The 27,750-nt window shown below is 45.6% G+C and overlaps 2 protein-coding genes across 2 annotated transcripts in view; one reads left to right on the top strand and one right to left on the bottom strand.

Moving 5' to 3' along the window:
* Positions 1-16,747, bottom strand: part of KPNA7 (karyopherin subunit alpha 7) — a 28,440-nt gene extending 11,693 nt beyond the window's left edge. Inside the window, exons 1-5 of the mRNA XM_083711618.1 lie at positions 16,650-16,747; positions 9,518-9,635; positions 8,996-9,121; positions 8,335-8,420; positions 3,282-3,550 (exon numbers count right to left, since the gene is read on the bottom strand). Of these exons, the coding sequence (XP_083567744.1) occupies positions 3,282-3,550; positions 8,335-8,420; positions 8,996-9,121; positions 9,518-9,583 (547 nt within the window). The 5' untranslated portion in view covers positions 9,584-9,635; positions 16,650-16,747. The remainder of the gene's footprint in view (positions 1-3,281; positions 3,551-8,334; positions 8,421-8,995; positions 9,122-9,517; positions 9,636-16,649) is intronic.
* A 136-nt stretch (positions 16,748-16,883) lies between these two features.
* MYH16 (myosin heavy chain 16) overlaps positions 16,884-27,750 on the top strand; it is a 64,275-nt gene continuing 53,408 nt past the window's right edge. The window contains exons 1-7 of the mRNA XM_083711244.1: positions 16,884-16,987; positions 17,680-17,961; positions 19,611-19,754; positions 21,374-21,530; positions 22,996-23,023; positions 24,901-24,997; positions 26,469-26,561. Coding sequence (XP_083567370.1) covers positions 17,752-17,961; positions 19,611-19,754; positions 21,374-21,530; positions 22,996-23,023; positions 24,901-24,997; positions 26,469-26,561 — 729 coding nt within the window. The 5' untranslated portion in view covers positions 16,884-16,987; positions 17,680-17,751. The remainder of the gene's footprint in view (positions 16,988-17,679; positions 17,962-19,610; positions 19,755-21,373; positions 21,531-22,995; positions 23,024-24,900; positions 24,998-26,468; positions 26,562-27,750) is intronic.

The raw sequence follows: 27,750 nt of genomic DNA, 5'->3' as shown, positions 1-27,750 counted from the left end.
AGGTGTGGATTAGTTGCTAAAGTCTTTGTGTCTTGACCTCTTGAACTTTGTGAAGAGTTTTCCTGAGAAGATGGCTGTATTGCACTTAGTTGTGCTTTGGCTTGGCTTCGTGTATAGGGGCGAGCTGTGGTTTTGTGGCTTGTGTCAGCCAGATCTGTGTAGGGATTGCAGGGGGGTGCAGCATCCGGAGGTGCCACCATGGATTGGCTACTGGATGGTGTCAGTAATTCATCTGTGGAGAGGGTCTGGGTTTGGGTCTGGTGTGGTTGATTGGTGTTGGCGTTCTGTGTGCCTCTGGATCTGGTGTCAGTTTTTGTGGGGAGGGCTAATTTCCAGATGTCTGGCAAGCGGGATGTGTCGTCACGCTTGTTCATGTTGTGAGGGTGTTTCTCTATCTCGATGGCTTCCATGATTATTCTCTTGTGGTGATGTTCCGTGTTAAAGAGCAATTTGGAATCTGCAAAATTAATTTCGTGTCCTGTTTCTTTCATGTGTTGGAAAAGAGAGGAAGTTTTTTCTTCTTTTTTGACGGCATTCTTGTGTTCTGCGATACGTGCATTTATTCGTCTGTTTGTTTGTCCAATGTACGTGGCTGGGCAGACTTTGCAGGGTATTTCATAGATCCCTTGGTTTTCCAACTGGATTTTATCCTTGGGGTTTCTGAGGATATTGGCTATTTTTTGGTTGGTGCAAAAGGCTGTTTTGATATTGTGTTTATGGAGGATTTTGCTAATTTTATCTGTAGTGCCCTTGATATAAGGAAGGAGGGCCATGCCATTGTTTTCTTCTGTGTCTTGGTTTTTGGGGGGTGTTTCCTTTTGGATTAGCTTCGTAATCCTGTTTTGCTGGTATCCATTGGCAATTAACACATTTGAGAGATTCTGTAACTCAGTTGTCAAGTGGTCTTTGTCAGCCAGGCGTTTGGTTCTGGAGATGAGAGTCTTGGCTACGGAGTTTATTTGTGCAGGGTGGTGGTGTGATTGTGCATGTAAGTAGCGGTTGGTGTGTGTTTTTTTCTGGTAGATAGTGTGTCCTAGGGAGCCATCAGGTTTTTTGTAGATTAGGACGTCAAGGAAGGGAAGTTGGTTGTTGGCTTCTATTTCCATAGTGAATTGTATTTTGGGGTGTAAGTTGTTGAGATGTGTGAGGAAGCTATCCAGTTTTTCCTTCCCGTGTGGCCAAATTACAAAGGTGTCGTCAACATATCTGAGCCAAAGTTTGGGTTTGTGTTCTGACTTGTCTAAAGCATTGGTTTCAAAGTGTTCCATGTACAGGTTTGCGATGACCGGTGAGAGGGGTGATCCCATAGGTGCTCCTTCTATCTGTTTGTATCTTTGTCCATTGTGGATGAAGTACGTGTTGGTTAGGCAGTTGTTGGCACACAGAACGCCAACACCAATCAACCACACCAGACCCAAACCCAGACCCTCTCCACAGATGAATTACTGACACCATCCAGTAGCCAATCCATGGTGGCACCTCCGGATGCTGCACCCCCCTGCAATCCCTACACAGATCTGGCTGACACAAGCCACAAAACCACAGCTCGCCCCTATACACGAAGCCAAGCCAAAGCACAACTAAGTGCAATACAGCCATCTTCTCAGGAAAACTCTTCACAAAGTTCAAGAGGTCAAGACACAAAGACTTTAGCAACTAATCCACACCTAATGACCCACCTAAGTGGTACTCAGGATATCACTCAAGAAATCACTCAAGGTATCTCTCAAGTAATTAAGGAACAAAAGAAGAAAAGGCACACTAGCCTGGGAACTTCCTCTCTGCCCAGAACATTGGAGGCTAGACACCACACCCCCTCTACAGTATTTATAGGAACTCAAACATTGAGATCCCGCTCTGTTCCAGTAACAAGAAGCCGAAAGCACCAGCCTGAAGATGACGAGTGAGACCTCGTCGAAACGTCGCCTAGACACCCCAACTTTTACACGGGAAGACACCCGAGGACACCAAAACCTGCATATATATATATATATATACACACACACATTTCAAAATATTCATTTAAATAACTTTAAAGCAATGACTTCCCTTCTTCTCTTTCGGTGGTTCATTTTGCATAACATACATCCCTGCACATTTTACATGAACTATAAAGGTAAAGGTAAAGGTACCCCTGCCCGTATGGGCCAGTCTTGACAGACTCTGGGGTTGTGCGCCCATCTCACTTAAGAGGCCAGGGGCCAGCGCTGTCCGGAGACACTTCCGGGTCACGTGGCCAGCGTGACAAAGCTGCATCTGGCGAGCCAGAGCTGCACACGGAAACGCCGTTTACCTTCCCGCTGGTAAGCAGTCCCTATTTGTCTACTTGCACCCGGAGGTGCTTTCGAACTGCTAGGTTGGCAGGCGCTGGGACTGAGCAGCGGGAGCGCACCCCGCCGCAGGGATTCGAACCGCCGACCTTTCAATCGGCAAGTCATAGGCGCTGAGGCTTTAACCCACAGTGCCACCTGCGTCCCCCCACATGAACTATACCATTCAACAATCCACCACTGAGCCTCCTGGGCTTGCCGATTGGAAGGTCGGCGGTTCAAATCCCCATGATGGAGTGAGCTCCCGTTGCTCAGTCTCTGTGGACAAACACCAGCTCTCTTGGCCTGAAACCGAGATGAGTGCCGCAATCCCATAGTCGCCTTTGACTGGGCTTAACCATCCGGGGGTCCTTTACCTTTACCATTTTCACCTTATTACATCCATCAAAACTTATTTACACTGTTGAATTTATTATAATGCTACCAGTGTTTATAATGAACACAATTTCCCCCCCATATGGGACGTTCTATGGCCTTTTAAATGGGTTTGTGGAAGGGGCATTCTTGGTTTGTTTTTACTGTGTTATCTATTGTGTGTTCTCATTTTGTATTTTTATGTTGTGAACCACCATCCTGCAACCTGCAGTATACAAATCGAATAAATAGCAATAATTGCAACCCTCCCCTAGTTCACTTCATTGTGCACCTGGGGAAGCCGTAAGGTTTTCTGCTGACCAGGGAGGATGGACCAAGAAGTCCCCACATGAAGTTAAGTGTGGACCCTAGAATGTTCTGGGCACCCTGTGTTGGGAACCAGTCACAAGAGAACTGGGTTCCAGCATGGGCAAGCGCCCCTTGAACTGGGATTGCCTGCCTTTATGACTGAACTAGCCTGGCATGTTGATGGTCTACTTGTTGGCTCCCCCAAAGGTTGATGGTTTGGCTCTCACTGACCAAGACCCAGCAGTTTGTTGGCTTCCATCTTGGAAATCCAAAAGCACTGCCACTTACCTGCTATGTTCCCCAAGGCCCACACAGCCTGCTCACAGATATGCATCTTTGGAGAAGACAAGATGACTATCAAGCCTTGCACGGCATTGGCCTCCACTACCGCTCTGGTCTGCTCAGGTGTCCCAGAAGCAATGTTAGTGAGCGCCCAAGCAGCCTCTAGCTGCAAGCTTGGAGCGTCGTGATGATACAAAAAGTCCACGAGTTTAGGAATGACTCCAGCTTCAACGACTTGGTCAATGGGAGGGTTCTTATGTTGAGAGAGTAGTTTCCTGTGGACGGGGAGATGGATGAGAGCCTTAATCAACTATTCAGCACAGGTCGGCTGACTTCAGGCTTGCAGGACACACTTTTTAAAAAACAAACAAACCTTAAAGTCCAAATATCCGGCAACCAGAACCATGAGCAAAATAGTAGCTGGCTGAACAGAGTGCCTCCGTAAGGCCAACGAAAGCTCAGCCCAGTAATTTGTAATCAGCACCAAAAAGAAGTCCATCAATCCTTCCACACTAAATTCCACTTCTGGTTTTCCCTTTCATTGTTTTTGCAGCAATTTAATTTGGGGTGGGGGAGACAGGAAAGCTTTTCAGTTGTAGCTATTGGTAAACAACTCAGGATCAGAAACCTTTGTTGCTTGCCCAGAGAGCTACCAGGGAACCCCCAGTTAACTTCTACTGCAATGCCAGTAGAACCACAACAGATTCAAAGGTCAGTGAATACAAAGTCTACATATACAGGATTTCAAGCTGAGGCCGCACGCTGTTGCAGAAAAAATATACATTGGTGGCTTCAAATGCAGTGAGGCAATTTCCCTTGATTCTGTTGGTCCAGGCCCTACCCGCCAGAACAGGATAAAACAAGCTTGCTCCATCTTCCATGTGACAACCCTTTAAATATAGTCTCCTCCTATCCAAGCTAAACATGCCCAACCATCTCAACTGCTCCTCCTAAGGCTTGGTTTCCAGACCCTTGATCATTTGATCACCCTTCTCTGCAGCTTGTCAACATCCTTCCCAAATTGTGGCTCCCAGAACTGGACACAGAACTCCACGTGTGGTTTGACCAAGGCAGAATAGAGCAATACTATGACTTATTTTGATTTGAGTCTATACTTCTGGTGATGCAGCCTAGAATAATAACTTTTTTTTGCTGCTGCATCACACTGTTGACTCATGTTAAGCTTGGTGTCTACTAAGACCCCCTAGACCCTTTTCACATGTACTACTGGCAAGTCAGGTGTCCCCCATCTTACATTTGTGCATTCCTACCTAAGTGCAGAACCTGACATTTGTCTCTATCAAAATTCATTTTGTTAGTTGGGGCTCAGTTCTCCAATCTTCTAAGATAATCTCGAAGCCTTCCTTTGCAATTTCTTTTTTTAAAAAATAATAATATTTATTTGTTTTTACAGAAAAAAAGGAAACATCGAAAAGGTACAGAACAACAAAAACAATCACCGATACACATAAAACAGATAAAAAAACGCAGAATACAGAAAAAGAAAAAAGAAAAAATTCCCTCCATCAAAAAAAAGAAGAAAAAATTTAACAATAAAAACTCCAATTTTTAAATTCATGTTTAGAAAACTTTCTTTCTTGACTTCCTCACGCCTCCCTTTTTCCTCCTTATGTTTAATAATAATAATAATAATAATTTTTTATTTATACCCCGCCCTCTCCAGCCAAGGCCGGGCTCAGAGCGGCTTACAAGCAATAATAAAAACAAGATGAATGATTACAAACTTAAAAACAAAAATAAAACACAACAATTAAAATAATGGAACATTAAAATATTAAAATATAGCCTCATCGCAGGAGGAGAAGGAAAAGAAGGGGGAAAAAGAGAGAGGGGGGGGAGGGAGGGAATCAAACTGGCTCCAAGCCAAAGGCCAGGCGGAACAACTCTGTCTTACAGGCCCTGCGGAAAGAAATCAGATCCTGCAGGGCCCTGGTCTCATGAGGCAGAGCGTTCCACCAGGCCGGAGCCAGAGTTGAAAAGGCCCTGGCTCTGGTCGAAGCCAATCTAACTTCCTTAGGGCCCGGGACCACTAGGGTGTTGTTATTTATGGACCTTGAGGCTCTCCGTGGGGCATACCAGGAGAGGCGGTCCCGGAGGTACGAGGGTCCTAGGCCGTGAAGGGCTTTAAAGGTCAAAGGCAGCACCTTAAATCTGACCCTGTACTCCACCAGGAGCCAGTGCAGCTTGAAAAGCACTGGGTGAATATGCTCCCATGGCAGAGACCCCGTGAGGAGCCTCGCTGCAGCATTCTGTACCCGCTGGAGTTTCTGGGACAGCTTCAAGGGCAGCCCCGCGTAGAGCGAATTACAGTAGTCAAGCCTGGAGATGACCGTCGCATGGATCACTGTGGCCAAGTCAGGGCGGGAAAGGTAAGGGACCAACTGCTTGATGCGGCGAAGGTGGAAAAATGTCGCCTTGGCTGTTGCTGTAACCTGCGCCTCCATGGAAAGGGAGGCGTCAAGGATTACACCCAAACTCTTAATGGAAGGCAATGGCACTAATTGGGCCCCCGCAAGAGAAGGGAGTTGGTCCCTCATCCCCATGCCATCCCGACCTAGCCATAGGACCTCTGTCTTCGAAGGATTTAGTTTCAATCGGCTCCCACGAAACCATCCAGCCACAGCTTCCAAGCATCTGGTCAATGTGTTTGGGGCCGAGTCGGTGTGGCCATCCATCAGCAGATAGAGCTGAGTGTCATCAGCATATTGGTGACAGCCCAGCCCAAAGCTCCGGATAATCTGGGCAAGGGGGCGCATAAAGATGTTAAAAAGCATCGGGGAGAGAATTGCGCCCTGCGGCACTCCACACACCAAGGAGTGGCGCGACGACATTTCCCTCCCTAGTGCCACCCTCTGTCCCCGACCAGAGATAAAAGAGCACAACCAGTTACGGGCTATGCCCTGTATCCCCACGTCTGCAAGGCGGTGGTCCAGAAGATCATGATCGACCATGTCAAAGGCTGCTGACAAATCTAAAAGGATCAGCAGTCCTGACCCGCCTCGATCCAGTTGTCTACGGAGATCGTCTGTTAAGGCAACCAGAGCCGTCTCCGTCCCAAAACCAGGACGGAAACCGGACTGAAATGGATCTAATGCCGATGTTTCCTCCAGAAACCTACCAAGCTGCTCAGCAACCGCTCTCTCAATTACCTTACCCAGGTATGGGAGATTTGAAACTGGGCGGTAATTGGATAGGTCTAAGGGATCTAATGAAGTTTTTTTTAAGAGTGGACACACCACTGCCTCCTTCAGTTCCCCTGGGAATGTCCCCGTGTCAAGGGACAAATTGATAATTTCAACCAGAGGGGTCTGCGCAACATCTGGACACTCCCTAATCAGCCAAGACGGGCACGGATCAAGGAGGCAGGTGGTGGGCCTACTAACTTGGAGGAATCTATCCACATCAGTAGGGAGTATCCGATCGAAATGGTCCAACACTGGACCTGAAGTCATTCGAGGGGCCTCCAGTTCAGTCACTGTATCTAAATTGGCAGGGAGGTCACGGCGGAGCAATAGGACTTTATCCGCAAAAAAAACTCGCGAATGCCTCACAGCTGTGGGTCGAATTTGTGGTTAAATTTGATTGTCCTCTTAAGGACGTTATTGACCTAATTATTCTAAAAAGTTGTGCCGGGCGAGAGCTAGCGGATGCAATGGAAGCTGCAAAGTAAGATTTCTTAGCAGCTTTCATAGCCATCTCATAGGCTTTCATAAGCGTCCTATAAGATGTTCTTGAGGCTCCGTCACGAGTCCGTCGCCATACTCGCTCTAGCTGTCTGAGATCCCGCTTCATTTTCCAGAGCTCCTCAGTAAACCAAGGGGCCCGGTTTCGACGGGGTCGCAGAGGGCGCTTAGGTGCGATCTCATCAATGGCTGCCAAGAGCCGGTTATTCCAGTCCTCAACAAGGTCATCTAATGAGTCGCCAGGAGGAGCAGGGTTCTGCAAGGCTTGTCGGAATCTATCAGGATCCATCAGTTTTCGCGGACGAGCCCAAATAGGTTCGCCACCCGAGCCGGGGAGGAGCGGGAAGTCAATCTTGGCTTTCAGAGCGTAGTGATCAGACCATGGCACTTCCACAGCAGGGAGCATGATCACATCTATGCCAGCCCCAAAGATCAGATCCAGCGTGTGGCCTGCTTGATGGGTAGGGCCCAAAACAACCTGGGAGAGCCCTAGTGTTGCCATGGAAGTCACTAGGTCCAGAGCCTGTGAGGAGGGAGCGGCATCGGCATGGACATTGAAGTCTCCCAAAACCAGTAGGTTTGGGAACTCCAAGGCCCAGCCTGCCACCACCTCCAGCAGGTCTGACAGGGTGGCTGCAGGTGTGCTGGGTGGTCGGTACACCAGCCAGACAGCCAAGCTCTCCTTGGTGCCCCACACGAGACCAACACATTCAATGCCGGAGATCGCCGGTGATGGCAGAGCTCTGAAAGAGCAATCCTCCCGGAATAGCAACGCTACTCCTCCCCCCCGACTCACAGTCCACGATTGATGGAGGATCAATCATATTGTTTACTTTTGACATAATATAACTTTAGTCTTTCACCCTTTTTCTGTTACATTTTTGCATACATTTTAACACTGTATCACTAATGCCATATTATTTTTATATCCAACATCATTTTAACATTCAAAAATTTTGCAGTGTTTCTGCAAATAGTCCTTAAACTTCTTCCAGTCCTCTTCCACCGCTTCTTCTCCCAGGTCTCGGAGCGATTTCTACTTCCTTCCATCTCAGCTCATCTGTAAGCTTCATTTGGTTCCGCTGGGTAGCAGAACAAACTGGGGCTCTGCAGCTGTGGCAAGGAAACCTTTGCCCTGCCTTGCCATCCAAGATATTTCAGAAGGCTTAGCAATCCCAGCAGAGGCACTAGGGAAGAGCTTAAAACAGTGGCAACTCACCTGTGGTCCTCCAGATGTTGCTGGACCACAACTCCCATCATACCTTGCTGGCTGGGAGATGTAGTCCCAACAATATTCCAAAGGGCGCTGGAATTGGGAAAGCGGTATTAGAAGAATCAGCTTTGCCTTCACATACCTGATGGACATGGTTGCCTTGAGAATAAGATGTTGATCGTCTGATTTCAGTGCCTCAACTATTTCCTCCAAAGGAATTTGAGCAACCTGGGTTAGGGAAGAAGGGAATTATGAATCAGGCATGACAGCGACCAAAAGACCAGCCTACTGAATCAGGCCAATGGCCCATCTGGTCCAGAATCTTGTTCTCAAAGCAGCCAACCAGATGTCTCAACAGAAAGCCAGCAAGCAAGACATGGTCACTTGGGGCATAGAAGAAGAAGTTTGGATGTGATATCCCGCTTTATCACTACCCGAAGGAGTCTCAAAGCGGCTAACATTCTCCTTTCCCTTCCTCCCCCACAACAAACACTCTGTGAGGTGAGTGGGGCTGAGAGACTTCAGAGAAGTGTGGCTAACCCAAGGTCACCCAGCAGCTTCAAGTGACAAGAAACAACGAAATTCCAACGAAACATACAGAAAAACTTTCCGACAGTAAGAGCTATTTGACAGTGGAATGGACTCCCTTTGGAGGTAGTGGACTCTCCTTCCTTAGACGTTTTTAAGCAGAGGTTGAAAGGCCATCTGTCATGGATGCTTTAGCTGAGATTTCTGCATTTCAGGTGGTTGTTCTAGGTGACCCTCGCGGTCCCTTCCAACTCTACATGATTCTATGTACATACCAGATTCTTCTCTGGTGTGAGGTCATCTTCTGTGCTGACACTGATGTTCCTCCGCTTCAAGATCTGCAGGTCCTTCCTCGCCTTGCGAAGTTCAACTTCCGTTTCCACTCTTTGCCTTCGCATTTCCTAGAAAGGGAGACAGTCAAGTATTGCTAAAAAAACAACAAAAGTAAGTGTTACAGTCTTGGGGTGGCCGTGATGACAGGGCCAAGTCTCAGGTGTATGCATTGTAGGGCCTTCATCTCAGCAGTCTAATCTAGGGAGGGGCCTCCAACTGTTTGGAAGAGGGGGGTGGGTTGAAGCCCCTACCAGTAATTCTGGCACCAACTTGAGCACTGTGCTGCAACATTCTGTTGCAGTTCCTACTGGCTCAATTATATGGAGATTCCCGGTATGCAAATTCCATGTGCAAAGCACAAGTTTGCATTTCTGCTCTGCTCCCCTTACTGCACATGCCCTAATCCATCAGCCAGCCTAGCTAGAGACTCGTTTCTCAGTCCTGGTAAGATTCCCCATACTTACTAGAAGGTTTTTGCCTCTGTTTTTGAATTTCTGCATCCGCTTCTGTTGCTCACTGGTGACTGGCATCTTCACAGCTGTCTTCAGGAGACACAAAATGGCCGACGGGGCCGCCTTGCACCTAAGGGACCAGAGTCAGATTTCGTTCTGGGTATTCCAGACCGTTGCTGGCAGAATTAAATCTGATTTTGTGCTAGCATCAGACAGGAAGGTGGTGGATGTTTGGTGGAAGGCATGGCGAGAGGCGGGGAAGGGACGACCTACTGCAATGCGCTCTATGTGGGGTTACCTTTCAAGGTGACCCGGAAACTACAACTTATCCAGAATGTAGCAGCTAGACTGGGAGTGGCCACCAAGACCATATAACACCGGTCCTACATTGGCTCCCAGTATGTTTCCGAGCACAATTCAAAGTGTTGGCGCTGATCTTGAAAGCCCTAAACGGCCTCGGCCCAGTATACCTGAAGGAGCATCTCCACCCCCATCATTCAGCCCAGACACTGAGATCCAGCGCCGAGGGCCTTCTGGCGGTTCCCTCCCCGTGAGAAGTGAGGTTACAGAGAACCAGGCAGAGGACCTTCTCGGTGGTGGCACCCTCCTATCAGATGTCAAGGAAATAAACAACTATCTGACTTTTAGAAGACGTTTGAAAGCAGCTCTGTTTAGGGAAGTTTTTAATGTTTGATGTTTTATTGTGCTTTTAATATTTTGTTGGGATCTGCCCGAAGTGGCTGGGGAAACTTAGCCAGATGGACGGGGTATAAATATCACCATCATCATCCCAGGGGGAGAGACTGGGAGAAGAAAGGGAGGTTCTCAGGTGAGAGCTGGGAAGGTCCACCACTTTCTGTGCATGACAAGGGAATTTCCCTTGAGAGAGGACTATGTATTTTCTTTCTTTTTTTCAGGCTGTCATACATCTGGATTTTCCGGGACATCACCGGGATTTCAAAGGCGGAATTCGCGTCCGGGAAGAATTTCCAGAAGGCACTTTGTCTTGGATCTTAAGCAAGTCAATCAAACAATCGCGGGTTTGGGGTTGCATTTTTGTAAAAGAAAAGCTCAAGAACTTTGGGGTTTGTGTACAAAAGGCTTGACAAAACAACAACTTTCAGGGTGTCCTGGTTTTCATTTTTTAAAATATTGCAACCCTACTTTCTCTCCTTTTTTTGCTTTTAATTTAGATTAGTTTCTTTTATCTTACTGTGTTATGAAAAAAGCTTTCATAAAATCTTACGAAAAAGATTTTGTGCTGTTATTATTGCCAACCGTTATATTCCTTACCTACCCTCCACGCCTTACAACAACTCGAAAAATATAATATTAGATTTCTCTGGAAATGCTTGCCAAAAAAAAAAAGTATTGTGTTTTCAAACAGCTTTAGTGGCTCAGCTCAGGTACTGCAAAAGTTGCTGGAGGGCAGATCCCTCTGACTTCTGGCCATTGCATTAATAATAATAATAATAAATTTTATTTATACCCCGCCCTCCCTGGCCAGAGCCAGGCTCAGGGCAGCTAACACCAATAAAATCACAGTAAAAACATAATAGGGGGAAAAGAGACGGGGGGGGGGGAGAATTGCATGCAAAAGTGTGTACGCTGGGAGAAAATAGCACTAAAATTGTCAGACTGGGCACCACTACAGGTACTACATAATACCCATTCATCATCTGTAAGAACCTGATAATTTAGTGTAGCGTCACCTAACCTTTGGAACTCCCTGCCTCTTGAAATGAAGCAAGCGCCTTCACTATACCCTTTTTGGTGCCTGCTAAAACACCGTATTTTTCCATCTTTAAGATGCCCCCATGTATAAGACGCCCCTATTTTTGGAGACTCCGATTTAAGAAAATGGGGGGAGATGTATCTGTGTATAAGATGCCTCCAAATTTTTGACATTATTTTTTAGGGGGAAAACCTAGTCTTATACATAGAAAAATGTGGTAATTCCTGTTTAGACAAATCTACCCATATGCTTAGAATGTCAAGGTAATTTTAATATGTTTTAGCATTTTATCTTTCCTATGTTTTAAAGAAGTTTTGTAAGTTTTGTAAGCTTTTCTTGAATTTACTGTTTTAGATTTTGTAAACCGCTTTGTTTTTGTTTTTCCAATCAAGCGGTGAATACATTTTATGAAATAAATAAAAAATAAAACACTGGTGAACTTTCAGGACTCTTTTTAAAAAATAGAACTCAAGATTGGAAAAAAGGAACCTTATAACCAAACAAAAAAATGACAGGAAGAGAGAAGAATCCAAAAATCCAGAAAATTAAATGCCAGATATGAAGTCTCTGCAATGCAACAACTGAAATAGTTAAATCCAGAAACTCGTCATCATCTATCCTGACAATGTCTCCACAACACACAATGATCTGAATAAAAGAAAACTTCTGTTCAACATGCAAAATGTCCCTATAGTTCTTCAGTCATACGTTTTAGATGCCAAAATGTCAGCATAAGATGTTCAAAACATTATTTGGATAATTGAAATTCCAAATGCATTTTGGCTTGGGAGTCTTCTCTGGTGGCCTGTTTGGTTATGCAACATCCTTTCTGCATGAGTTCAGCCTAAAACTACATATAATTTTGCTTTCAAAGTGCAATAAAAAAGCCAAGTCACCCAATTTTCTCCAGTTGCATAAACTAAAAACAGTCTTCTGCCCCTCAGATCATATGCAGCTATCACACTTGCCTGTGCCAATGTCAAAAGCCTTTATCTCCACTTGGCTCAAGCTTACAAAAATTGGCTACCATCTGTTAAAAACAATATATAATCATATAACAGAAAAACATCTCTCTGTACACATACAGAAAAACTTACTAATGTAAACTTCTGAGGCCTACTAGTCGGAATTCATCCAATGAACTCCTGCAAAAGGACCTCCTATATATTACCAAACCTTATTCATTGCACACCTGACTTTACCATGTTAATCAGGTTCCTACTCCCATTTCTTAGACATTTCCATCCATCCTGAGAAGACTCACAGTGACAGCAATCTCCAATCTCTCCCCCTAGGGCTTTTGTCCCTTTAATAAAGCTGTGTAGCAGAGGGAAGGTCAGGGAAGCTGGTTTGGCAAGATGTAGCATGTCTTCCGTATAGTTAAAGCCATGGTTTTCCCAGTAGTGATGTATGGAAGTGAGAGCTGGACCATAAAGAAGGCTGATCGCCGAAGAATTGATGCTTTTGAATTATGGTGCTGGAGGAGACTCTTGAGAGTCCCGTGGACTGCAAGAAGATCAAACGCATCCATTCTTAAGGAAATCAGCCCTGAGTGCTCACTGGAAGGACAGATCATGAAGCTGAGGCTCCAATACTTTGGCCACCTCATGAGGGGATAAGACTCCCTGGAAAAGACCCTGATGTTGGGAAAGATGGAGGGCACAAGGAGAAGGAGACGACAGAGGACGAGATGGTTGGACAGTGTTCTTGAAGCTACCAGCATGACTTTGACCAAACTGCGGGAGGCAGTGGAAGACAGGAGTGCCTGGCGTGCTCTTGTCCATGGGGTCACGAAGAGTCGGACATGACTAAACGACTAAACAACAACAAGCATGTCTTCTGCAACTGCAGTTCAGTGGGCTGGCTATACCAGCTGAGATCCCCTCTTCTGCCCTACTATTAAAGGTGCAGCGGCCCTCTTCTTTTTTGCTAGACCTCCTGAGATCCCCATTTCAACCCAGCTATTAAAGGTGCAGAAGCCCTTTGAAGGAGCCTCTGGCAACCGTAGATTTATTTATTTTTCATGGAGTCAGGGGTTGGGTCAGGAGCTGGATTTGAGGAGAACGGGAGACTACAGGCAGTGAAAAAAAAAGGGAAAGGTATGGGCAAATCGGATAATTTCAGTTTCTGAGTTTTCCAGCCTTCAGTTTTGTTTTCCATATTTCCACATCAGCTTGCATTAAAATAAAAAAATATCCTAGTGAAAATTCATTCGCATTGTAGTGTGTCCTGTGGCGCAATGGGTCAGCGTGTCTGGCTGTCAACCAGAAGGTTGGTGGTTCAAGCCCACCCAGGGATGACTGTGGGCAGAATTTCTGCATTGCAGGGGGTCTACCAACTCTCTAGGATTCTTTGAAGAGGGAGGGAGAGTTGCAGGCCTTTTCCTGATGGAGAAACCCCGGGCTGCTTCTGTAAATAGAAGCCCAAGAGAAAGTTCTGCCCTTGTTTGGACCAATATCCAGCCTCTGCCACGGTGAGGGTACCAAAGGGAGTATTCCAGTTCCATGCAACAGCTGGGGATTAAGATGCCCGACCAAAGGGGTGAGTCAGCACTCCTGCATTTTGTGTTGTGACTAATAAAATCTCAGAGCCTAAACAGGCACACACACCCCTCTCTTAAAACAACTGCACGAGACCTGCTTCCAGACTTTCCCTCCTGGTCTTTTGGTAAAGGGAGAAGACCTTCTCCTGTCAATTTGGGCTACTAATTACAGTGGTACCCCAGGTTAAGAACTTAATTCGTTCTGGAGGTCCGTTCTTAACCTGAAACTGTTCTTAACCTGAAGCACCACTTTAGCTAATGGGGCTGTGCGATTTCTGTTCTCATCCTGAAGCAAAGTTCTTAACCCGAGGTACTATTTCTGGGTTAGCGGAGTCTGTAACCTGAAGCATCTGTAACCCGAGGTACCACTGTAGTTGCTGCCCAACCCAAGCAGTTTTCTGTTTGCCCCATGCTTTCTAGGCATGGATCTAAGTCTGGGGTCAGCAAACTTTGTCAGCAGGGGGCCGGTCCACTGTCCCTCAGACCTTGTGGGGGGCCAGACTATATATATATTTTTTGGGCGGGAATGAACAAATTCCTATGCCCCACAAATAACCCAGAGATGCATTTTAAATAAAAGGACACATTCTACTCATGTAAAAACACCCTGATTCCTGGACCATCCGCGGGCCAGATTTAGAAAACGATTGGGCCGGATCTGGCCCCCCGGGCCTTAGTTTGCCTCCCCATGATCTAAGTGTTCTGCCTTTGCCTTGAAAAACCCACTCTTAAGTGCTCAATCGGAACAAACGACAATCCATGGAAAACTCAATTGCCATTTGTTCTGTTTCAGTGCTGAACTTCAGCTTTTCCTGGGGGAAACAGAGCTGTAGATAAGCCCAGAAGGGAGGCTTTTTTCCTCCTCCTGGTCACAGTCCATTGCTTTGTGGATGTGCAGAATCATTGTTTTTGCTCATTTGCACATTTATGCACATGTAACTAACACTCACATAATTGATTGAAGATGATGCTTTCAGCCTGTCGACAGCCTTAATGATTATTTATATAGCAGCAACAAGGTGCAGGGCACTTGGCAGAGTTACATCAGGGAAGCGAGGGCAAGGTACAACAGCACCATTGTAGCTTCTCGATGACCTTGCACCTGCAGCCTAACACAGTGGAGTGCATTTAGCCGTTCAAAAAACGGCTGGAGGAGTAAAGGTTACCCAGTGTTTTCTGAGTGATGGACGCAAAGACAGTGGATAACTGACAAGCCCTCCAGGCCAAGGATGGGGAACTTGTGCCCCTTCAGATGTTCTTGGACTCCAGCTCTCATCAGCCCCAGCTCACTTAGCCAATGATGAGACCAATGACGAGACTTTGGTAGTCTTTTGTAATTTGGCGCCTTGGGCGAGGCCAAAATTTGGTGCCCCCAAATGCATCTTCTCAATTATGGAGCTGTTCAGTTTTGTGGCCCCCTCAGCTTGGCGCCCTGTTCAGTAGAACTGCCTGCAGCACCCTAAATCTGGTGCTGATGAGATGCTGGGAGTTGTAGTTCAACAACGTCCAGAGGGCCACAGGTTCTCCACCTCCCCCCTGGGCTTCAACTTTTAAATGTTTAATATTAAATATTGCTGTATGAATCCTTTCATGCAAGTGGAATAACTTTAAACATAGCAGGCGATATCTGAGCCACTAAAATCATGCCCTTTTGGCACCTGCTAAAATGATTCCTGTTTAGACTATCCTTTCCAGATGCTTAGAAAGTTGATGTGAATCTTAATCTATTCTAGTGTTTCAGCTTTTTGTATGTTTTAAATTATTGTTTACATTTTTCTTGATTTTATCATTTTATCTTTTTGTAAACCGCTTTGAGGGTGTTGGGTTTTTTTTACAATCAAGAGATGCAATATATCATTATCTCAACACACATACACATATATTTATTTAACCTACTATAGTTTGTATAAATGGGCTCCAAATTTATTTATACAAAATATATTAGGTTACAAATAAATATATATGTATATATAATTCTTATAACAATATACTACACCTTTCTATCTTTTTTTACATTTTCAATTTTTTATCTTTATTCCGTGTTGTTTATTTTAACTGTTGTTTTGAAAATAATTATAAGAAAACCAATCAAGCGTTGTATAAATTTTAGGAAATAAAAGGATAAACCAAATGATTTCAATCCAAGCACTGGACTATATACAGTGGTACCTCAGGATAAGTAATTAATTTGTTCCGGAGGTCCTTTCTTAACCTGAAACTGTTCTTAACCTGAAGCACTACTTTAGCTAATGGGGCCTCCTGCTGCTGCCACGCCAGCAGAGCACGATTTCTGTTCTCATCCTGAAGCAAAGTTCTTAAACTGAGATACTATTTCTGGGTTAGCGGAGTCTGTAACCTGAAGCGTATGTAACATGAGGTACCACTGTATGCATATTATGCATTGATCTCTCTTTTCGGTCTCTTCTTGCTGCACTTGACATGAGCCACCCATTGTCTGAATCTGCTTTCACTCTGGCCAGTAGCGTAGCGTGGGTTGTCAGCAAGTAATTTGCACCCCCCTTTTTTATAAGATGTTTATTAAGATTTTCAATTTTATACAAACAAAGAGAAAAACATAAAAAGAAAAAGAAAAAGTATTAAAAACACATAAAGTTCAGAACTTAATTTCAATAACATATTTCCCTGACCTCCTCATACCTCCCCTTCTTGTTTTCTAGTTCAAATTATTTGTCCAGCAAATCCTTGTCCAGCAAATCCTTATAAATTTGCGCCCCCTAACCCATGGATTTGCGCCCCTAACCCCCAGATGTTGCGCCTGGTGCAGCCGGCCCCCCCTGCACCCCTCACACTACGACACTGACTCTGGCTTCTTCTCACCGCTAGCTGACCCAAGTCTCTCCCTTCACCTGGCGCAACGGAGCCTCGGCTCAGACGGTGCCTTTAATGAGAGAAATCTGCAAGGCAGGGCTTCTATTTCGGCCTCTCCTCCAGTCCCTTGAGCCACAAGGCCGTGTTTATAAGACACCCTATAAGGAAGAAGAGAAGGGAGAAGAAATCCCCAAGAAACTGAGGCAACACTTGATCTCTCCTGAGGGATCCGATCCTGGGCCAATAGGCTTCCCTTAAGCAAAGTCGCCGGTACTCATAGGCAGAAAGTGATATCTTCAAGACTCTCGTTGTTTGGGTATAAAAGAGACCAGCCAGTCTCTTGCTAATCAGGGGTGTCTCTGTGTCCTGTTCTCTGGTAGGTACTCCAGGGTCCTTCCTGGCAGAAGGCGGGAGGGAATTGTGGTACAGTCTGGATTGCGGTACACGCAAGAAACTAAAGCATGAAGCCTTCTTCTAATTCTCTCTCCATAGGGTTAACTAGTATTCTTAACACTGGTGTTAACTAGTATTATTTAATAGACTATTGTATTTTAATATTCTGTTGATAGCCGCCCAGAGTGGCTGGAGAAACCCAGCCAGATGGGCGGAGTATAAATAATAAATTATTATTATTATTATCATTATTATCCAGTAACGCTTGGGTAGGTGTTTGGTGGTTTTGCTATTTTATTTTCTGGCTCTTGTTTTGATTAATCGATTGCATTTGTTCTACTTCGACTGTCTTATTTCTTGTTTGGCAATATGCTGCTTACCCCTTCCGGGACCTTTGTGCCCCAAAGCGGTATATAAATAAACCACACTGTCGCTTAAGCGTTGAGAGCCAGTGGCAGCTGGTTCCCTTTGGGACTGGTAGGGTGGAAGGCTGGGAGACCAACAGCAGGTGGCGCCAGAGAGAGTGAGAGGTAGAGCCAACAAACGGAGCAATGGACCAACCCTCTGCTGATTGGAAAGAAAACATAGACAGCTACAGGAAGAAATTTAACAGATCCCCTATTTATTTATTTTAACCTTGAGACAGTGTGCTGCTTTTTATTTTTCCCTACCCAGGAGTCCACAACACTCTTCCTAGCCTCTTCTTCTTCCTTCCTGTTTCTGCCTTCTGCCTAACCTCGAGCCAAGATGCCTGGCGGATACAAAGGAGAATGCGGGGATGATGTGGATCCTATGCCATTTCTGGCTCCTAGCGAGAAAGAGAGGATCGAGGCCATAAGCAAGCCATACGATATCAAGAAGTCTGTCTGGGTCAAGGATGAAAAGGAGGGATTTGTCGCGGGAGAGATCCAGTCCGAGACGGATACCCAAGTCACTGTGAAGACGGTGACCAATCAGGTGACTTGGTGGGACAGGAGGGATGATTTCTGGGTCTTGCAAAGTCTTTGATCTGCTCCTTAGCCGGATTGAACACCTGGCAATGCTTTTGGAACTGGAGAAGGAACATCAGCTGTAGGGAAGTGATGGGGTGGCTGGGCAGATAAGGAAATGCAACCCCTTTTTGCATTAAGAAGTTGGTTATTTATGTAAAAACACACACACACAACAACCACAACCAAGACTTTGGAGTTCTGAATGCCATCCATTAAAAGCATATGGCTCCCCTCAGAATCCTGGGAACTGTAGTTTGTGAAAGGTGCGAGGAATTGAGCTCTATAAGGGACAAACTACAGTTTCCAGGGCTGGCTGCATCAAAGAAGTGATTAAGCTAAATGCATTGTAAATGTCATACAGGGAAATCCCGTTGGCGAAAAACAGGACTCCACAGCGCCATCTGGTGCCACAGTGTATAAAATGCTTTATCTTTACAAATGTAGCTGAGTCCCAGGATTCTTTTGGGGAAGCCAAGCGCTTTAAGTGCATGGTGCGACCACAGCCTGGTAGCCGATCCATACTGTTGTTTAAGGTGGAATGTAAGCTTCCTGTCCCTCCACTAATTCGCCTCCAAATCGCTGCCTACTACCCTTCTCCTTCAGTCCGGATTTTCTCATGCCCTCACCTTTTTGAAGTAAGAGTAAAGGACCCCTGGACGTTTCGAAGTACAGTGGTACCTCGGGTTACATACACTTCAGGTTACAGACATTTCAGGTTACAGACTCTGCTAACCCAGAAATATTACCTCAGGTTAAGAACTTTGCTTCAGGATGAGAACAGAAATCGTGCTCTAGCGGTGCGGCAGCAGCAGGAAGCCCCATTAGCTAAAGTGGTGCTTCAGGTTAAGAACAGTTTCAGGTTAAGTACGGACCTCCGGAAGGAATTAAGTACTTAACCCGAGGTACCACTGTACTATATCCCTGGCCTGTGAAAATCTGGAAGTGGAAAGAGAGGCATTGGTTTGGAGGAGAATGTCGTATGGACAGCAGAAAATGAATGGAGGTACATGAAGCCGATTGTCCATGCTAAACAACAGTATGGATGAGCCTGGAATTGCAACTCAGTCAGAAGTGTCGAAAGCAAAGGATTAGATTATGAGCTCCTGATTTCTATGGGGCCTTCAAAACCAGTTTGCAATATTTGGGGTCTTACTTGAGAGAGTTTTTCTAACTAACGATTGATTGATTTTATTCTCTGATGGTGGATTTTTCTGCTGTGTTCATTCGATGGCTTAACTATCACTGTACAGTGGTACCTCTGGTTACAAATGCTTCTGGCTACGAGCGCCGCTAACCCGGAAGTAGCTGCTCCTGGTTATGAATTTTGCCTCAGGATGTGAACAGAAATCGTGCGCTGGACGCTAATGGGAAACCCCATTAGCGAAACTGCGCCTCAGTAGGAGAACGGTTTCAACTTAAGAACTGCCTCTAGAACAAATTAAGTTTGTAACCAGAGGTACCACTGTACGTGCACATTTCCACCATTGATTTAAGGCCCTGCAGAAAGGGTGTGTAGATACCGTTAAGTAAAGGAACATATACATCACCATGTTTCGGGAATTTTGGGTGCTGTGCCTCAAGATTTTCGCTAAACCGTGACTTCTCCACCCACAGACGGTCACCGTTAAGAAGGATGATGTCCAGCAGATGAACCCACCCAAATTCTACCAGGTCAATGACATGGCCAACATGACCTTCCTGAACGAAGCCAGTGTCTTAGACAACCTGCGCCAGCGTTATGTCCTCATGAGGATCTATGTAAGTGAGAAGATGGGTGAGGGCATCTGAGACAAGCAGGTGCTGCAGGCAGTAGACTAGAGAGTCAGTAGCTCCTAGGGCAAGATTTGGAAGTCAAGCTGCATGAGGTACTTTTAACGGAGGAATCCGAGGGCTCCCTTGGGCAAAAAAACAAAGACACCAACCAGGACAATTTGGAGCAAAACAGCAGCCTGTAGGCTTGGCCTTTATTGGAAACCGTCGCAACAGCACCCCCACCCACAACAAGATGAAGCAAAATGGAAGCCCAGAACAAAAGAAGACCCCAACTTTTATTAGTTACTAATCCCCCAAACTACACCCCTAAGACTACATCACAACAACGTCACAACTACATCACAAAAAGGAGGGGTTGAGGGAGTTGTGGAGGTAACCTGAGTATCTTGTCACCTGGCTGGTTCCTCCTTTCCCCCTTCCCCATGAGTACTTTCCAGGTGACAAAGGAGAGTTTGCAGTTTCCTGCCCCCAGAGGGAAGAGCTGATCATTGTCCTTTGTTCCAGTCCGTCCTGAATCCACTCCTATATGCAAGTTCCTTGTGACCTTGATGGTCTTGTGTCTAGGACCATCAGGGTTGGCATAGCAACTGGGCAGGACCTCCTGTGTATATGCTGGTATGCTCAAGGGATTATGGCTGCCCTGTATCAAACCTTCCCCATTTTGTAGTCCTTCCTTCATGGAGTAAAATAAAAGTGGAATGGTGCAGATCCGATGTATGGTTGATTTTCTATGAATTTATAACAGAAGCGTAGCGTATGTAGTGTGTGAGTGTGTGTGAAGTTTGTACAAACTGAATGATTGGGGGGTGGGGTTCCTGCGACAGTAAGAAAGATGTGTTGGCCCTCACCTTGGATAAAACAAATAGGAGATTGAAGACAGAGAGCGACAACACAAGAATGGGCCCTCCTTGACTGTGGAATGCTCTCCCCGGAGAGTCTCGCCTGGCTCCATCACTACATGTCTTTAGGCGCCAGGCAAAAACATTCCTCTTTACTGAGGCCTTTAGCCATTACGTAATCCATTACCTGTTAAATGTGTGCGGACTGTTATTATGATTATTTTATTATTATGCTGCGTATTATGTTTATTATTATTATTATGCTGCTGTGTAAGTTATGTTCTTAATGTTGTGCACCGCCCTGAGATCTTTTGATAAAGGGCAGGATATAAATTGAAACTGATGGAATAGGCGCAGCTTGCAGATTTAACATATAGAAGAAGAGATCAAGTAGAACGTACGTTTAAAGAAGACTGGAAAAGGTTTACTGAATATATGGGTGAAAATTGTGTTTGTTTAAAAAACACTAGTAGCATTAAGATAAATTCAACAGTGTAAATAAGTTTTGATGGATGCAACAATGGATTACTGAATGGTTTAGTTCATGTAAAATATGCAGGGATGTGTGGTATGCAAAACAAATCACGGAAAGAGAAGAAGGGAAGTCATTGATTTATGTTGAAACAGTAATAATAATAATAATAGTAATAATAATAATAATAATAATTTATTTATACCCAACCCATCTGGCTGGGTTTCCCCAGCTACTCTAGGCGGCTTCCAACAAAATATTAAAATACAATCGCTGTTTTGTGTTCTTTCCAGACCTACTCTGGCCTCTTCTGTGTCACCATCAACCCTTATAAGTGGCTGCCCATCTACGGATCCCGAGTGGCCCAGATGTATAAGGGCAGGAAGCGCACAGAGATGCCACCTCACCTCTTCTCCATCTCTGACAACGCCTACCATGACATGCTCATGGGTGAGTACAGAGAAGGACCTCCACCCTCCCTGGTACCTCTGCTCACAAGCTCAGAGGCAGATCACATCCACTGTAGGCAAAATGTCCCGGGTTAGAGCTGGGAAGGACCTTTAGAGAGCAGCGGCCAGTCAGTGTAGACAACGCTGAACTAGATAGGCTCATGGTCTCACTCGGCATAAGGCAGCTTCCTATGTTCCAGCACTGGTCCAAGATATTGTCCTACCTGAGCTGACCAGCTGTGAAACCACCAGGACCTCCTTGCACCCCTCCATTGCTTTGAGGAACTGTGGTCACATGGCACATCCCTGCAGAATTGTATAGACAGTGACCTCAAGTAGACAAAGCTCCGTGATAGAGGATGTGTCCGGCATGCAGGAAGTCCCAGTCTCAAATCCTGGCATCTCCAGGTAGGACTGGGAAAGGCTTCATGCCTGAAATATTGGAGAGCCATTGCCAAGATGGTCATTGTAGACCATCCCAAACTTGGGTCTCCAGTTGTTGTTGGACTACAACTCCCATCATCCCTAGCTAGCAGGACCAATGGTTGGGGATGATGGGAACTATAGTCCAAAAACAACAACAACAGCTGGAGACCCAAGTTCGAGAAATCTTGACACTGTAGACAATACTGAGCTCAATGGAACAATGGTTTGACTCAGTCTAGGGCAACTTCCGGGGTTCCTGTAGACGAGGGAGGTCAACCTTCCACAACATGGGGGTGCCCGGATGTGTTGAACTTCAACTTCCATCAGCCACAGTTGGCATGGTCAATGGTTGGGGATGATGGGAATTGTAGTCCAGCAACATCCAGATGGGACGCGGGTGGCGCTGTGGGTTAAACCACAGAGCCTGGGACTTGACGATCAGAAGGTCGGTGGTTCGAATCCCCGCGATGGGGTGAGCTCCCGTCGCTCGGTCCCTGCTCCTGCCAACCTAGCAGTCTGAAAGCACGTCAAAGTGCAAGTAGATAAATAGGTACCGCTCCGGCGGGAAGGTAAACGGCGTTTCCGTGCGCTGTTCTGATTCACCAGAAGCGGCTTACTCATACTGGACACATGACCCGGAAGCTGTACGCCGGCTCCCTCGGCCAATAAAGCGAGATCAGCGCTGCAACCCCAGAGTCGGTCACGACTGGACCTAATGGTCAGGGGTCCCTTTACCTTTACCTAACATCCAGAGGGCACCAGTTTGGGGAAAGGTCTGCTGCAGAGGTTGACCCAATACAATTTGCTTTCTGAGGGAAATATGGTACTCGCCCTCATTCCATGGAACCACCAGATGAATCTTGCTTCAGGATAGTGGCAAGCGGGGTTGTGTCCTCCTGCCCTCTTTGAAAAATCAAAATGTTAAAATTTGTGGGAAGACAGGAAACAATCAAGCTGGAGTGACTGTAGAGCTGTAATTCAGCCCCATAGCACTTTTAAGACCCACTTGGCGTGATGTGTTCTTCTTCTTCCTCCCACAGAGCGTGAAAACCAGTCTATGCTGATCACGTAAGTGTATACATTTATTAATTATTTTATTTTTTATTATTGCTGCTTAAAATATTTATAAGCCACCTTGGGTTTAAAATCTGCAAGGCTGCTTACATAGAGTACGAAAAAGGAAGTACGAAAAAGGAAGCGACATTAATGCACTGGACTCAGTTAGCCTGGTAAAGAAAAAGTGATTTATATGTACTGTATATGCGATATAACATTGTGACACCCACCAGAAGGCGATGTGGAGTCCCGTTTTTTCCAGCCTGTTTTCGCTGTTTTAAATTTGCAGCACTTTAAACTGAAGCGCTTCTTTGATCTTAAAATAACTCTGAATTAATAAAAAGGATGCAGCTAGAGTTTCAACCAGACAAGGATTAAATGCAAGGTATTGGTTGTGTTTAGAATAGATTTATGAAACATTTAGAAAACTTATTGATTAGAATATTTGCGTGAGATTGTATGGGGAAAAATACGGAATAACAGATAAATAAATAATCTTACTTAAATATAGGAAGTGTGGTGTAAGCAATGGAAGTCAATCAATGAAATTTTATTATTATTTTCATATTGAGATATTTGTAGAATAAACTTGGAAGAAATTCTTCCAACTTTTCTTCTTCTTCTTTTCTCTTTATTTTTTCTTCTTTTTTCTTTTTTCCCTCTTTTGTTCCTTTTTCATATATATGTGCTTATTTGAAATATATATGTATGTATTTGCAATATTTTGCTTATATTTTGTAACAATTATGTTAAATAATAATAATAATAATAATAAAAAGAATTTCAACCGAAGGCCAATTCATCTTCTTAGACACCTATTGGATGGGAGTCTTCTTAGCTTGGCTTAGGTTGGCATCTGAAAGACAGCAAGGAAGGAGCAAGGAAGATTTCCCTAGGGAGGGAGTCCTACAGCTTTGGTGCCAGCACCAAAAAGATCCTGCCCCTTTACAGTGGGGACACACAAAGCAGGGCTGTCATAGAGGTTCTTAGCAGTTGGTCCGAGGGCCACATTCAGAGACTTATTCTGGAGAGATGGAGTGAAGTACGTATTTTTCACTCTATAGGATGCACCAGACCATAGGATGCACCGGACCATAGGAGGGGGAAGAACAGGAAAAAAAATGTTTTTCTTGTTCTCCCCCTCAAAAACAAGGTGCGTTCAAGGTGCGTTCAAGAGCAGGCCTTGCCGCTGCCCCCCGAGCTTGTGGGGCTGGCGGTGGGGGGAAGCGCTACTTTCCCCCACCGTCAACCTCAAAGATCCCTGAAGCCTTTGGAGCGCAGCTGCACTCCAAAGGCTTGAGGCTTCGGGGACATCCTTTGTAGCCTTTGCGCAGCCATCCCGAAGCTAGAACAGCGAGACGGAGAGCTGCGCAGCGCCTCGTCTTGCTGTTTTGGCTTGGGGGACAGCCTTTCAAGCCTCCGCAGGGCGGCGGGGTGAAGGCTTTGCGCAGCCATCCCGAAGCTAGAACAGCTTCGGGCTGCAGGCTGCTATCCACAAGCCTTCGGAGCCCGGCGGTAACTGTCCTAAGCTCTAACTGTGGATAGCTGTCCTAAGCCCAGGGTGCGCAGCACCACGCTCCCCGGGCTTCGGGCTGCTGTGCGCACCGACCCCTCTCGCTCTCCAGGCTTCAGCGAAAGCTTTCATTCACTCCATAGGACGCACACACATTTCCCCTTCATGTTTGGAGGGGGAAAAGTGTGTCCTATAGAGCGAAAAATGCGGTATCCGCATGTGCTTCTGCCCTTTCCCACCCGAAACCAGGTCTACCTCATGTGTGAATGACCTTCTCTCGCAGCAGGGGGTTGGAGTTAAAAAAATATGTATTGATGGATACTTTTCAACTTTGTGGTCCTGATTTCTGCTCCTTTATCTCCTCTTTCACATGTAGTGGAGAATCCGGAGCTGGCAAGACTGAAAATACAAAGAAAGTTATTCAGTACTTTGCCAACATCGGTGGTACTGGCAAGGCCTCTACCGATTCAAAGGTAAGAGGTTTTTCTTTTAGTAGAATTAACTGGGGGCTGTTGTCTTTTTTCTCTCTTTCTTTTTCAAATTTTAATCTTTATTGATTTTAGATATTAAATCCCTCCACCGCAAAACAACAAAAAAGAAAACAAATCACCTCACATAGAAAGAATGTTTTTACATAGAAAATAAGATTCTTCCATATAATTGTGACTTCCGTCATCCTCAATATGGGTCCATCATTACCTTGTTGACTGCATATTTGCATATTTTTTAACTTATTGTTAATTGTCCATATTCTTGGTAGAGTATTTCGTTGCAGAAGTTATTCAAAACATGTCAAAGATTTTATCTGAGAACAATGTTCTTTTAAATATGATTTAAATAAATCCTATTCTTTGTTAAACTCTTGGTTGTTTAATTCCTGATTTTTCCTGTCATCTTTGCTAATTCTACATATTTAAAAAACTTCACCTGCCATTCCAACTTAGTTGGTATTTTATCTCCCTTCCACCATCTAGCTATTAACATTCTCACTGCAGTAGTTGCATACATAAATATCTTTATTAATTCTTTCGGTATATCTGCAGCAATAAGACCTAACAAAAAGGTTTCTGGCTTTTTGATTAAAGTTAATTTGAACATTTTTTAAAAGCTCATTATAGATAGTTTTCCAAAAGCTTTTTGTCTTTTTACATTTCTACCACGTGTGGTACATTGTTCCCTCTGATTCTTTACATCTCCAGCAAAAAATTGAGCCCTTTTTATACATTTTCGCCAGCTTGCTTGGCGTAATGTACCATCAGTAGAACATCTTCATGTAGTTTTCTTTTAGTGTATAAAGGTAAAGGGACCCCTGATCATTAGGTCCAGTCGTGACCGACTCTGGGGTTGCGGCGCTCATCTTGCTTTATTGGCCGAGGAAGCCGGCGTACAGCTTCCCGGTCATGTGGCCAGCATGACTAAACCGCTTCTGGTGAACCAGAGCAGCGCACGGAAACGCCGTTTACCTTCCCGCCGGAGTGGTACCTATTTATCTACTTGCACTTTGAGGTGCTTTCGAACTGCTAGGTTGGCAGGAGCTGGTACCGAGCAACGGAAGCTCACCTCATCACAGGGATTCGAACCGCTGACCTTCTGATCAGCAAGTCCTAGGCTCTGTGGTTTAACCCACAGCGCCACCCGCATCCCTCAGCAAGCCGTAAACTTTATGTCCTTTCTCCAAAGCTTTTCCCAAGATGCCATCTGAATCATCACAGATTTAACCTCCTCCTCTAGCCTGTCCCAATCCAATAACAGTCTATACATTTTGGAGAGTAACGGTTGTCTTGTACCAGCTGAAATGCAGGCATTGTCTGGAATAATGTGTTAATTGTTAGCTGTTGAGAAATCCCCCATGATAAAACTGTGTTGCTGTTGTTACTACAATTGATTCCTCCTTTTAAACCACCATCTCAAGGTGATTTACACATTTTTGTTTGTCTCTGTCAGGGGTCCCTGGAGGATCAAATCATCCAGGCTAACCCTGTACTGGAAGCTTTTGGAAATGCCAAAACAACGAGGAACAACAATTCTTCCCGCTTTGTAAGTATGAGAATCTTAAAATATTTTGAACCCTTGGCCACTCCTTATTATGCACTGATTCAAGATCACCAGAGTCAAAGCAATGATTCTTCAATGTCATGTTGTGTGGATGCCTGATGATCGTCTTCCAAAGCAACTACTCTATTCTGAACTTAAAAATGGACAGCGTAATGCTGGTGGTCAACAAAAGAGGTTTAAAGACTGTCTCAAGGCAAATCTTAAAAAAAAAAGTAGTATAAACCAGTGTTTCCCAACCAGTGTTCCGCGGCACACTAGTGTGCCGCGAGACGTTGCCTGGTGTGCCGTGGGAGGGAGGCGGGCGAGTTGTATGTTACGCTTATAGATCTCACCCTCTATGGTACTGGGGGAGTAAGGAGCGGCAGCGGATGCGGCGGGAGCAACGGAAGGAAGCTCTCCGGCGGCTGCCGGAAGCTGGGAAGCGGCGCGGCTGCTGGCGGCGCTTCTAGTAGCTTCCAGGCGCGGCGAGAGAGTGAGGGCGAGGGGCGCTCGCCAGCCAGCCGGGCAGAGGCAGAAGCAGCGAGTCCTTCAGCGAGGCGCTAATGGCCAAGTGGGGAGAGGGAGATCCGCGCTGGATTGTGGAGCAGCGCGCGGATGCCACCAACGTCAACAACTGGCACTGGTGAGCGAGGGGGGCAGGAAAGGCAGCGGGAGCTGGGGGGGCGGAGGAGAAGTGGCTTGTGTTTGGCGGGGGGGGTGCAGCTCTTCCCCTGAGGGCTTTGGAGGAATAAGGGCGGCCGTGCTGCCACCGCCACACCCACAGCCACCCACACCCCCGCGGTTGCGGGGACGCGTGTCTGCTTCTCTCTCCCTGTCTCTTGCCTCTGACCCCTTCGCACGAGATTCTCCACCGCTTATGCGTATTCGCGCCGGAGTCACTTTCCTTCAGGTTCGGTGGACCTTACTCTCAAATAAGTGTGGTAAAAGATTACAAGCGCGGGGGGAGATAGAGAAACCTCCCTGGCCTGGTTTAACCTCCTTTAAAAAAAAATAATAACAGCTGGATCTGTAGAAGGGCAGCTAGTGAGAGTTTGGGTGCTTTTTGGCACAGAAAAAGAAATATGATCGCTAGCTACTTCTTTCAGATCAAGCTGCGCTGAAGTGCATGGGAGCTAGGGGCTGGTTAAAACAAACAAAAACGTTGGCAGTCTTTTCTAGGGGCCAGGTGCAG

This window comes from Podarcis gaigeae, assembly GCF_964106915.1.
Source record: "Podarcis gaigeae genome assembly, chromosome: 14".
In the NCBI taxonomy this organism is placed as follows: domain Eukaryota; kingdom Metazoa; phylum Chordata; class Lepidosauria; order Squamata; family Lacertidae; genus Podarcis; species Podarcis gaigeae.
This window is presented reverse-complemented; position numbering and strand designations above follow the sequence as displayed.